The 13,417-nt window shown below is 40.2% G+C and overlaps 1 protein-coding gene across 1 annotated transcript in view; it reads right to left on the bottom strand.

The window, feature by feature from the left end:
• ZFAND3 (zinc finger AN1-type containing 3) overlaps positions 1 to 13,417 on the bottom strand; it is a 136,452-nt gene that overhangs the window by 19,160 nt on the left and 103,875 nt on the right. Inside the window, exon 6 of the mRNA XM_083604635.1 lies at positions 6,742 to 6,912. Within this exon, the coding sequence (XP_083460761.1) occupies positions 6,742 to 6,912 (171 nt within the window). The remainder of the gene's footprint in view (positions 1 to 6,741; positions 6,913 to 13,417) is intronic.

The raw sequence follows: 13,417 nt of genomic DNA, 5'->3' as shown, positions 1-13,417 counted from the left end.
TAGATTCTAGAGTACAGTCATACCTTGGGTTACAGACGCTTCATGTTGCGTTTTTTCGGGTTGTGGACTGCCGAAACCTGGAAGTACCGGAATGGGTTACTTCCGGGTTTCGGCAGTCGCGCATGTGCAGAAGCTCTAAATCGTGCTTTGCGCATGCGCAGAAGCACCGAATTGCAACCCGCACATGTGCAGACGCGCCGCTGCGGGTTGCGAACGTGCATCCCGTACAGATCACGTTCGCAATCCGAGCGTCCACTGTACTTACATTCTGTATTTCTGGGGGTCCAAATCTATCAGGATTGTCACAATGTTGCATACCAGGGAAACATCTAAAAGCAGCACTCCTTAGAATAGATTACAAATCACAGGGACTAACAGTTTTTGGGACATGGGTCACAAATTTAGACAACTACAAGTAAAATTTAAGCAGTCACTACAGTACTCAAGCAGCAACCAGAGCCTTGGGGGCAGTTTTGCCTCTAGTCTGCTGGCATGTCAGCGGAGGGGCTGGTGGTTCAGGCTTGATGATATCAGAGCCAAGAATCGAAGCCCTCCTGCTCCTCTCAAAGTGTGCCATAAACTCCTGTTGCCCATACCAACTGAGGCACTCTTGCAATCCAGGAGATGAGCAGTAAGTGAAGTGACACTTAACACTGAAGTTGGAAGCAAAAGCAAATCTTCTAACACAGAGACGCAATGCTATAAATGTAAACACTTCTTAGACACTATTTTGAGAGTTTAAAGTTCACAGCATGGCAGGAAGGATAAAGGCCAGATATCTGAGAAACCTGGGAAGGAATGCAACATCGTGCTAAGGTGAACGTTCTGTCAGGGGAAGCATTTCAGTTTGCCAGAAGCAATGATCCCCTCACTCTTCCAGAGTGCATTGTTCCAGAGGTTTTCCTGAACTCCCCAAGCCAATTTCACAGGGGGCACGGGGGACTAAGGAGGGGGGGGACCCCATTGTGCAAGTCAAGTCATTGCACAGGGCTTCCACTACTGAGAATCTTGCCCCTGCTGTTTGTGCATGCATAGCAGATAGTAGCCTTGTTCAGACAAACATAGCTTGGCTTAATAAAGAGAGTTATGAACAAGTCTTTTGCCTGTGCATGCAGCCTCTTCACCCCTTTTTCAGTGTGAGCAATCAAACCAGGAAGTCTCTAATTAACCAGAGCTTCCTGTTTACTCTGAAATAGTTAACTATGGCTACTAACTTCAAAATGAGCCAAACCTTAAACCAGATATTGGCTTTTTGCGAAGTTGTTAACAATTGTTTACATAAGAATTATTAAGCCCAGATGAGACTGTTTGAACACAGCCACTGTCATTTAACATAATCTAGAGAGGAAGCAAGCATAATGAAGAGCCTCATGACAAATAAAGAATAAAAGTTCATTAAGAGCTTTCATGGCCGAAGATCCTTTTTTGTCAGCTGCATGAAGAGGCTATTCTATTTTCTGGGGTGGTGGTTTGGGTTGAAAGAAGTGAGGTCAGAAGAAAATGAAATGCAACAGGTACAGTGGTACCTCGGGTTACATATGCTTCAGGTTACATACACTTCAGGTTATAGACTCTGCTAACCCAGAAATAGTGCTTCAGGGTAAGAACTTTGCTTCAGGATAGGAACAGAAATTGTGCTCCGGCAGCGCGGTGGCAGAAGGAGGCCCCATTAGCTAAAGTGGTGCTTCAGGTTAAGAACAGTTTCAGGTTAAGAACAGACCTCCGGAACGAATTAAGTACTTAACCCGAGGTACCACTGTATTAAGGGACGCGGGTGGCGCTGTGCGTAAAAGCCTCAGCGCCTAGTGCTTGCCGATCGAAAGGTCGGCGGTTCGAATCCCCGCGGCGGGGTGCGCTCCCGTTGCTCGGTCCCAGCGCCTGCCAACCTAGCAGTTCGAAAGCACCCCCGGGTGCAAGTAGATAAATAGGGACTGCTTACTGGCAGGAAGGTAAACGGCGTTTCCGTGTGCTGCGCTGGCTCGCCAGATGCAGCTTTGTCACGCTGGCCACGTGACCCGGAAGTGCCTCTTAAGTGAGATGGGCGCACAACCCCAGAGTCTGTCAAGACTGGCCCGTACGGGCAGGGGTACCTTTACCTTTTACCACTGTATTGGCTGTGATAATTATGCTGAAGTTTTAATGTATGGGAAACTGTTACAATGACCATTTATTAAGCAGTGTTGATAACACAAACATGGGTAAACTTACAGAACAGATTAATCATATGTTATCAACTTTCTATAATAACTGACATTCAATAATGCCTAGAGAAGAGTTAAAAAACAAAATGGAAATAAAGAAGGTAGAAATTCCTCCTTTCGATAGAACCAATTCTTGCCATATTTTGCTGGCGGAGAAGTATTACTCATTTTCCTTAATGAAAATTGACAATATAAAAGCTGAAATAAAAACTTAAAGGCAAAAAAAGTACAAGTGCAAAGTTCCAGCTGTTTTGCTATATGCACAGATGCAAACAAACAAAATCAAGGTATACCTTCCAAAAATAAACTTTTCAGTTTTAAAAATATTTTCAACAGTTATAGCCCCATGTTTTGGAGTGGTGGAGGGGAGCAGGTACAAAACTAAAATGTGTCCTGATAAAGTGGTGGAAATTAAGAACCCCAGAAATCAGAATTATACATCTGAAAAAGACAATCCTATTATTATTATTATTATTATTATTATTATTATTATTATTACTTGACACAGAGATCAGTAATTTAGAGTTTCAATGTTTATTACTATTTTCTGTTATTTGAATTTTAAATTCAGCTGCTATAGTTGCTCAAAGTTACAGAAATATAAAGAAATCCACAAATTCTTCATTAATGTTGGCCTAATCTGTATTGGTATGGATAATTTCCTTTTCTTGCCTTCCAGCTATGACATATATGTAGAAAGAACTTGTACCCACAGAAGATAAATAAAATTCATTCTTCAGCAGCTGAGTAGTATTCCCAAAGAATACTATAATAATAACAATCTTTCTGGCTTGTACTAGCTTGCCAGTAGATCGGGTAAGTCACAAGTTTTATTAACCCCACACTGATGACTCCTAAATGGAATCTGTCCTTCAAACTTCTTAAGCAGCAATACACAGAGAGATATTTTGAAACACTTGTAGTATCAAAATTAGCAATTTCTCAGCAGACCTGACATAAGGTGCCTCTACGTTGTTTTAAAAATTGAGGAGCAACAAGGTCAAGCTGACCCTTATTCTAAACACTTCCACGGTTAGCCTTTCGGGGGGGGGGTTACTTCTAATTTTGTTCTGTATATAACTTTTCAGCCTCAACTAGACAAAGCTGGAAAATATTAATAGTGAAAATATCAGATCTTTAAAATAGTCTATAAATTCTTTAATAATGTTCTCAGTAATTTGTTTAGGTATCTCCATTGTCTGGGACTTACTGCAATGGAAAAGATACCAAAGAACTTAATCAGCCAACAACAGAGGGCCAGCTCCCGAGATTTGCTTTTTGCTTAAATGGACTGCTAATATTGTTTGTATATGCCATAACCACCACATAAAATCTCCCCAATGGCAGCGCACTGTTTATTGAATTTAAAATGCACTGAACAAACAATATAGCATTTTATTTAAATATTTATTTATATTTAACAAAATGTATATACTGCTTGACTAATAAAACTTGTAAAAATATTAAAATTATCTATTAAAAAGCAAGTAATTAAAAGCATTTTAAAGAGAATTAAAATTAACAGTGAAAGATTAAAACAAATCAACATATATATGTCTGGATAGGCTAGCCTAAACAAAAATGTTTTCATTTCCTGCTTAAAACATTTCCGTATACTGTATAGAGTTGGTGAGTGAGAAGGGACCCCAAGGGTCATCCAAGTCCAAGGTAATCTAGACTAGTGTAGCAAAGGCACCTATGTGATGTCAACAGGCAGGGAGTTCCAAAGGGCAGATGCTGCTACATTAAAAGATCAACTTATTACAACTGTGGAATGAGCATCATGTGGCATCTGCAACAGTGCCAGGTCCACAGATCTAAGTGGCTGAGTGGGCATATATGGGGTAAGGTGATCTCAAGTAAATTGGTCCCAAGTTGTTAAGGGCTTTATATACCAATAGTAATACCATGAACGTGGCCTGGTAACAAATCAGGAACCAGTTCAGACCTCTGAGCAGAAGTGCTATATGCTTAGTTTCTGGGCCAAACAGCAAGGGAAGACTCACAGAAAGAGCACTGCAGTAATCCAAACTTAAAGTCACCCATGCTTGAGCTCTCCTAGTCCTGTAATGGTCACAGGTGTTGTATCAGGTGTAGCTGGTAATAGATGCTCCTAGCCATTGAGGATACCTGGGCCTCCAGTGAAAAAGCTGGATTCAGAAGCATCCCTAGACTGCGTACCTGCTCCTTGAGGGCAGTGCAACCCTATCCGGGGCCAGCAATTGACCCAAATTTCAGACATGGGAACCATTCAACCACCGTGGCTCTGTTTTGCCAGGATTCGAGCTCAGCCCATTTAGGCACGGGAAGTCCTTTTTCTTTGGCATGGAGTTATGGACATCACACTAAACAAGAGGCTGCTTCCTGGGTGGGGTGGAGTCACTCTGTTAGCTTCCTAGCAGGCAAGGTGCTGTTGTTTACCGGGAGGGAGAGGCAGAGGGGAGAAGCAGCAGGAATAATATTTGTCAGGCTATGAATGTGGTAATATAGATTAAGCTACTACATGGCCCATCCCTGCTTGAGGAACTTAAAATTTAATAGTTGCAAACATGTCAAGGTAGTTTCAACATAAGCACCGGCCTGGCTTATAGCAGCCCCTGACATGCCCACTTCAGATATAGCCTAATAATTATAACCTGCACTGCCCTATCCATGCTTCATGTGCCCTTCCAAAATCCATATTTATCAAGCTTTCCTGCTGTGTATTTTCTAAAGTAGATAATTTACAAAGTGTTGTGTTATTAAAATATTATGGTAGTGCAGTTAATAGGTCTGGAAATGGGTCTGCTAAGCATCCTGTGGTTAACATGCTGACTAAGCTGCAAATTAGCATCTTCTATTCTCATCTCGGAATGCATCAACAAACATTTGGGAGCTCAGAAAGGCCATCAAGGAACTCTTACTTTGGAAAAGAATGCAATTTGCACACAGAGAACAGGATGGGGGTTCTTTGGTTTGTCACTCTCTGAATTTATTTGCATGTTTTCAAGTGGACTTTTCTGCAAATGTAACTGTAATTAAGTTTATGAACTTTAAATGAAACAGGAACATATCCAGTGAGGATACTAGGTGCCCGCAAAGGAACCTCAAAGGACAACACTGCCTAGAAAAAGAAAACCATGCTGGATTGAACATATAAACCCATAAGTATTTGGGTTTGAAGATATTACTGGAAGACCAGAAGCAGGCTGTTAAAAATAGTATCTTTAAGTCTTTATGGTGTATTTTAGTTAGCACATAATGACTCTGCTTAAAGAGAAGGAAAATGCTTTCTACTAAAGTGTGATACAAACACTCAATATCTGTAATTTCTATTTATATTTTTATATATAACACACCCACAGACCGAGCGAAGTTAAAAGGTCAGCATGTTGTTTCCAGTGTGATATGAAACAAAAAAGTTACTTCTTCAATTAAAACTTAAGAGTTTGAAGAAGAAAATAAATAGATTTTTTTTTTATCTGTGAGTATATTCTTCAGAGAGACACTAACAAGCTCCTTCATTCAAACTGTGACAGAAGCAATAATAGAATAGCATCTAGTGCAAACATCATGCTTGGCAAACAGAATGTACAGAGACATGTTACAATGACGGCAGTTCTCATCATTTAGCTCACATTTTACTGAGAAAGCTCAAGAAAAATGTTTAAGTCACAAGCTTGTATGCACTAAATGTTCTGCAGTGATGGCCTGCTTTATTCTGTTGATTTAACTAGACATATGTAAAAACCCTTAGTTATAACTGTACAGACAGTATGGCCATTTAATTCATACCTAATGCACATCATGAAAGAATAATATTAGGCGAACACACAGATTACTCTGAATACACAGCAACAAATTTGGTTCCTCTAAGAGAGTATTGACATCTGGAGACAGGGTGTACATTGCTATTGGAAAAAAAGAAATGGAGTATTTCTCTGTTATGTAGTTCAAGGTGCCTCATAAGCCATTACTATAATTGCTGCTGTGTTGCAAATGATCCCTTGGTTTCCTGATGAATCACTGCGTTTGATCCTCCCTCCTCCAATAAAGAACTATCTGCGCATGACCCCTCAAGGTACCATGTACAGATCCCTGAATTCAAACACAGCTGTTCTTCACATTGCAGTGAGCAGAGAAACCTTTACAAGAATGGAAGCTCAAGTCTAGACACTGGGACTCTCCCATGTGTGAGGAGTCACTAGAATTGACCCATGCCTTTAATATCAGATGCATGATGTATTTGTTGGCACAAAGGCAGAAACACGGAGCTACTGCCCAGAAGGAAAATCCAACAAACTGATATATCTTTACTTGGATGTATAATTGACCTTTATAACCTACCTCTTCACACACGGAGTACAAAGCTTTAGTATACTTGTGAAGGGATTTAAGAGTCTTGACTTTTTGTAAGGTTGCAGCCACTTCCGATACTGTACAGATTTCATTATTTTTTCTCTACACTGGTGCAAGCTGCATCACAACAACATGACCCAGATTCCCCCCCCCCCCCCCGGACATACAAGGGTGGGGTGGGGCAGTTCGTAAGAGTCCTTACCACAGCGACATGATCCCAGTTCCTGCTGTACCAGCTCCAGTTTTGTTTGGCACTGGAAACACCTGCGTCTGCTCTTCTGTTTCGAACGGCTAATTTCTTCAGGCCTGTCATGACTGTCCTCCAGTAATCGTGGCCGCTTCTCAGGAGACGCCTCGTTCTCCGACTGTGAATCTGTTGTTTTATGAGAAACATTGGAGCACAGTGTTAGCTTTTCTTCTGTGAGGCCTTTACTCTAGTCACGGAATTAATGATGTGCATATAGCATCGCTTGCAAACTGTGTGTTTCTTTTTATCCCCTTGCATATATATAAACCCAATTAGTAGTCAAAACAGGCACCAGGTAAAGATGCTATTAGCTTTGTTCCCCACAAGGCCCCTTCCTGGTTTACAAAACCAAATACAAAACGAGTTGGCGTACTCTTACTCTCAATTGGTTGTGGCTCTGACTTTGTGATGACACATGGAGAGAAAACACCAGCCTAGGCAACTACCAGCCTTACTTTTCATCTCATTTGTAGATTTTCCTATACATCTTCAGCCTCCCCACTGTCCTGACTACATAGAAACCAATTCTGCTTCTGAAGAAAAAACAACTGAACGCAAATTCAGCCTATTTCCTGGCTGAGCGGGAGAGAGATTTTTAGGGCACAGTGTGCTAGCTGCAGCTCCAATAACCACGAAGGCACATGAAAGCACCGTACTGTGCCTCCCTCTCTCTCCAAGAACAACAATTTAAATGTAAATGATCATACACAGACAAGATAAACTATACACAACATGTACCTACCGCTACAGATCCAAAATCCTCTGAGGATCTCTCTTTAAAGCCAGTCAAGGTACTACATATTTTAATAACCTTGTTTGCAATTTTTGCTCTCCCGGAAAACTAATGTTGTTGAGAAGGAGTGGAGATAGGAAAATACATTGCTTTACAAAGCTGTAAATTGAAAGGTACTTCAGGTAAGCCACCTACAGGAAGAGGGAAGCTAACACATTTAATGCCCATAACATTCAGAATGCCACAGTGTGCAAAGAGGCATTTTCAAACCTACAATCCACTTCAAAAGATGTGTCAAGTGAGGACCAAGTGATTAGACTGCCCAGCTGGAATCTATATAATGGCCTCGTTTGCTTGTAATAGTAAGCCATAGTTAAACTATAGTTTACCAGGATCAAACACGTTGCTCAAATTACGCCCGCCTGCCCCACTTTGTCATGCAGGGAGGAAAGAAATAAGAATGCTGATTTAGTATTATGTGTGACCCATGGTTTCATCATTGCTTTTTCTCATGGTGTGCTTGGAAAAAAACAAACCACGAATGCCTGTTTACATACAATGTTAAGCCAGTGCATGGGTTGTTTTCTACACTGCAAGGCAAAGTGAGGAGGTTGTCATATGGTGTGATTTGCGTACTGTGTATTAACATTCTTCATGTGATTTATTGTATTTCTATGCTGCTTTTCATTCACATGAATCACAAAGCGGCTTACAAACAATAAATAGCAATAACAGAACAGAACATCACAAATACAACATAAATCACGTAGCATAATTAACAAATCTTTAGTAAAACAATTATAAATCATCAGTAAAACAACTACAGTCTATAAAAAACTATTAACAAAACAACTAAAAAAATAGGCAACGGCACAATTACAACAAAAGTCATATCATAGGATTCACAAAGTACCACAGAATTCATAACCCATAAAACAGTATTAACAACATTAACGAAATAGCAACCAATAAAATAAACTAAGCACTGTTTAATTCATACACACACACTCCCCACCCCCATGACTCATATTCTTCCACTCTGTTCATTCAGTTTATTAAAAGACACATGCCCATAATGCACGTGGCAACAACTCTGTTCCAAAGGTTCCTCTCTTCCCTCACTGTTCTTCCTCTGAAGCTTCCCTGTGAAGGCTCCTAGGGCCAGAGGGTGGGGCAAGGCAGGTGGAAAATGCCAATGCCTGGTGGCCAACACAAAGTCTCTCTCCCCTTACCATAGTTTCATTCACTCTGGCTTATTACGTGCAAAGCAGGCCATTGTATTTAATCTCCTCTACTCTCTCTCTCTTTCTATGTGTAGTATATCACATTTTGGTTAAAATCAAGTGTACAAACTGCAAGTTAAATTTCTAAATATTTCTAATAACGTAGTGCAAGTGAAAGGTTATGCATTAACTAGATAGGCCAGCACTTCCCCGTTCTGCATTTCAAACCACGAGAGGGCTAACATAAGGCTATCATCCAATAGTATTTTTAAAAGCAGAATGGCATATTCAGCCCTAGACTTTGAGATTATATGTAACATTAACAATTCAATGTGTTGCATGCCTAAAGCTCTGTGAGAATAGCTCAGTAAGATTTTAGCTCTCTGGATACACCTGATAAAGCAATTTGGTTACTACAACAAACATCTTACATAATAGCATGTAGAGACAGAGTGTGTGGAGTGATGGGAAAGTTTTAAACTTGCTGCCTGAGTTACTAAGCAATTTCCCCATACAGGCTCCCTGCATTTTCTGGGTTATCATAAAGGGGAAACAGATGAAAGTGCCATACTCCCCATTCTCCTAGTGTGGAATCTTTAGTCCAGCTGCTTATGATATGATGAACAGCAATGATGCTGAGAGAAATGTTCCTTTACTCTCCCATCCTTAAAGAATGGGAAGTGGAGCGGGACATCTGGAGATGGCAAAAGACTAAGAGGGAATGGGCCTACTGTCTTTCCAAGTCACAGCAGTAGAATCTTCAGAATATGTTAATATGTTCATTGGAAATGTTTTATAAATAGATGATGGTTACTTAAGCAGCTTAAAGCAACAGCACTCTAGTGGGTCTTTTCATTGTAAGCCAGAGTTGATATTAATAGATTATATATAATATATACACACTATGAGTTTAATTGTTTCTATGATTATTTTTTCTATGTTTTTAATTGTTCTTATTTTTAGCTGTAAGCTGTCTTGAGACTCTGCTAGGGAGAAAGGCAGGGTATAACAACCACCACCACCACCTAATATAATTGGGGTATGCCTACATTTATCTCATTTATTAAATAAATTTATATTCCACTTTTCTATTTCTCAAAGAACACATAAATAATATGATTGTTTTACCAAAGAATTACTGCTAGTGCCCAATGCCTTGTGGCACCTTCATCTTGAAAGTAACATATACACAACATGTGCTCAAACACTCCTTAATTCGTGGTGAACAAACACAAACAGGTATGCCATTTGCCTCTCACCTGGCCATTGATAGTAACTGAAGCGAATTTCCAGACAAGGAGATCCCACCCCCACTCTTCATGGTTAGAAAGCAAGTAATGAGACTGGTTACAATACAGCTTGGGGGCGGGGGGCTGTAAGCGCAAGACAGAGTTCTATGCTCATTTTCCCTGTGTCAAGGAGGCTGACTTCAGTGGTCAAGACACAGAGGAAAGTTGGGGCTTGTATTTTGTTAATGAAATGGGCTCTCATGCCCAGGAAGGAACAACAACAAACAGAATAGGTAGTGGACAAACCAGTGTCCAGAGATTATGTCACACTGTGAGAATCCATCCATCTATCCATCCACCTATCCTCACTTTCCATACAAAGCAAAATACTTTTTAATCAAGACAGGAATGAACATAGAAAAGTTGAATTTCTACAAACTCTGCTTCTTTGTTATGTAGCCCCATGCTCCAAATGACATGCTTAAACTAATGTCAATTCTGGCCTGGTTCACTCATGACATTAGGCCATAGTTAAAAACAAACTATGGTTTGAATGTAAAAGTGCAGCATGTTGGTGTACATCGCTAAAAGTTCTCTCTCCATGCCCTCCTCTGCTGCCTAGATACAAGCCAGAGTCTGAGTTGTGATATCCAAACCTGAGCTGTTGGTTTGTTTTTCCCAAGCAAACCATGAGGCCAGGTTGGGGCAACACCACACTGAGGTATCTGGTGAGATATCATTGGAGAACAGGGGGTGGGAAGAGAGAAAGGAAGGGGGGTCTTTACCACAGTGTACTGCTGCCACAACACAAGTGAAAAGAAGGATTTCACTAGTGTACAGTTTCTAAGGATGCAGATTCTTCTAATTGTAGATACTCTGCAATACTGGAAAAAGGAGAAATTAAGTCACTCAGAAGATCAAAATTTCTAATGCAATCTTGAAGCAGAGCACTTGCCTTAAAAACTGTTTTGTCTCTGGCTGCAAGTTACATTTGTTCCTTACGGTCACTGTTCATGTCTTTATTATTCAATGTTCTCGTCTCATAATTCTGAAATGAATTGTGTCAGGACTTGTCAGTGCTGAATTTCAATCTCTTAATCTCCTGACACAGTACAGTTTACAACATGCACACACATAGCTTCCCTAACAGCAATTGTGGCACTTCCCTGATGTTTCAGAGAATTGTTTTCCTCAACAGAGATAAGAATGGGGAAGATGAACAAGGGAATATGTAAACAGGAAGGAAGAGAGAAAAAGATAGAAAGTATCAAGGGAGAAAAAACTCCTCAATCTCTACTTGCTTCTCAAGAAAGGACTCGTTAGATTAATCTCTGGCATGATGACAGCATTTGAGGCATGGCGTTCAAGGGAGTTTTTTTTTTTTAAAGACCTATCATAGCCTGAGAGATTGACATTTATGATCCCAACTACTGTGCAAACATCAGTAAGGGCAATAACTAATGAGCCTTCAAACATCACTGCCACAGTTCCTCCGACTATTTAAAAAAGGAACTTAAGCTATCAAAATGAAATCCATCAAGAATTCTGCACATTAGGCACTGGTTGTAGAGGGAAGAAGGGGTGGAAGAAGGAAAATAAAGGAAGGAAAAGACACAGGAAACCAGAAGCAAGAAGCGGCAGTAAGAGTGTTGGGCATGAACAAACAATGACTTGATCAGGTGGTTTGCTGAGGAATGAGAGAAGACAAAGAACAAACAGCAGAATCTATACTTTTCCATATGAAAATGTCTGTATACAGTTCATGGTTTTAAGAAATAGGCAACAATCTTCTGGTTAGAGGAATCTGCTTGGCCCACTGAAGAATTTTATTTAGAACAAGCGCTACTTCAATTTTCATGTATACACAATTTATTACACAAACAGTATTTTGCCTTGAGTCTTAATTGCTACAAACTTGGAACTGTGGAACCAAGATCTTTGCAAGGTATGTGATGTGTATTTCAAAGGCGAAATCATAGCCTTTGAAATCTGCATTTGCTTGTAGCTGCTAGAAACTAAAAACATGAGACAACAGTTTTTAAGAAGTTATTGCTTATTTCCCAGCTATAGCTGTGTAGAAGAGATTGTACACACATTCTCTTTCTAGCTTCCATTTGTGTTTTTTAAAAAATACATTTAAAATGGCCCTTTTACAATAGAGAATTTGAAAATTGCTTTTAAAAATAAAACACTCTAAGTTATTATACTTAACCTTATTTTGAATTATTTCTGCAATGAGAAAGGCTGAAACAGAAAACTTGGTTTGCATAGAAACAGCCAATTTAGGATTTTAACCAGTCCTCAACAACAAATTATTCCGAAAAAAGTCTCTGCTGCTGACTAAGAGAAATATCTAATATTCAGCCCTTGACTTAAACTACCCCAGAGAAATAGCTTTATAACTGGTAAATCAATGATATACCAACCATGACATGATGATTAAAAATTAAGCATACAAAAGTGTTGTACACAACTATTGTAGAACTGAAGAGAATACCTAATACAAAAGTACAGAGTAAAATGATTTAGAAATCATCTGCTGCAGTGCAGGAGGAAAGATAATAGGTGATAATCACCCAGGGCAGTAATAGACCTGACCAAGTCATATTCATTAATTTCAATAGGTCTAATATGAGTAAGAAGCTGAATATCACACAAAGTATTTGTAAAAGCATATTTGCTGCAATGTCATCATATGTCATTTATATATGTCAATGTTTTATATATGAAATTGTTTTACTTTTTATATATGTAATTGTTTTTTAGAGTTAAATCACTGCAAGGTGTTTTATAGGAAGTGATCCATAAATATAATGAAATACTGGGGTGGGACCCATGCACCCCCAGAAACATGGCTGCAGTTCAATTTCATTTTCTGAGATGTTACACTAATATAGTGCGGGAATATTGGAAAGAATTCTAACCTGCCCCTTACTGAACCAGTCAAGATGCAAATCCAATTTGAGTTACTGTAAGCTCTGTATGGGGACGCGGGTGGCGCTGTGGGTAAAACCTCAGCGCCTAGGGCTTGCCGATCGCATGGTCGGCGGTTCGAATCCCCATGGCGGGGTGAGCTCCCGTCGTTCGGTCCCAGCTCCTGCCCACCTAGCAGTTCGAAAGCACCCTTAAGTGCAAGTAGATAAATAGGTACCGCTTTATAGCGGGAAGGTAAACGGCGTTTCCGTGTGCTGTGCTGGTGCCGGCTCGCCAGAGCAGCTTCGTCACGCTGGCCACGTGACCCGGAAGTGTCTCCGGACAGTGCTGGCCCCCGGCCTCTTAAGTGAGACGGGCGCACAACCCTAGAGTCGGACACGACTGGCCCGTACGGGCAGGGATACATTTACCTTTAAGCTCTGTATGTTAAGAAATGCACATGCATGCTCACACAGCAGATGGAGTTCTACAAATAACTAATTTAAATAGTGAAACATAGTTTGGTTGGCTGT

Source organism: Podarcis filfolensis, assembly GCF_964270895.1.
Source record: "Podarcis filfolensis genome assembly, chromosome: 3".
Taxonomy (NCBI): domain Eukaryota; kingdom Metazoa; phylum Chordata; class Lepidosauria; order Squamata; family Lacertidae; genus Podarcis; species Podarcis filfolensis.
Note: the sequence above shows the minus strand (reverse complement) of the source record. Positions and strands in the feature narration are given on the sequence as shown.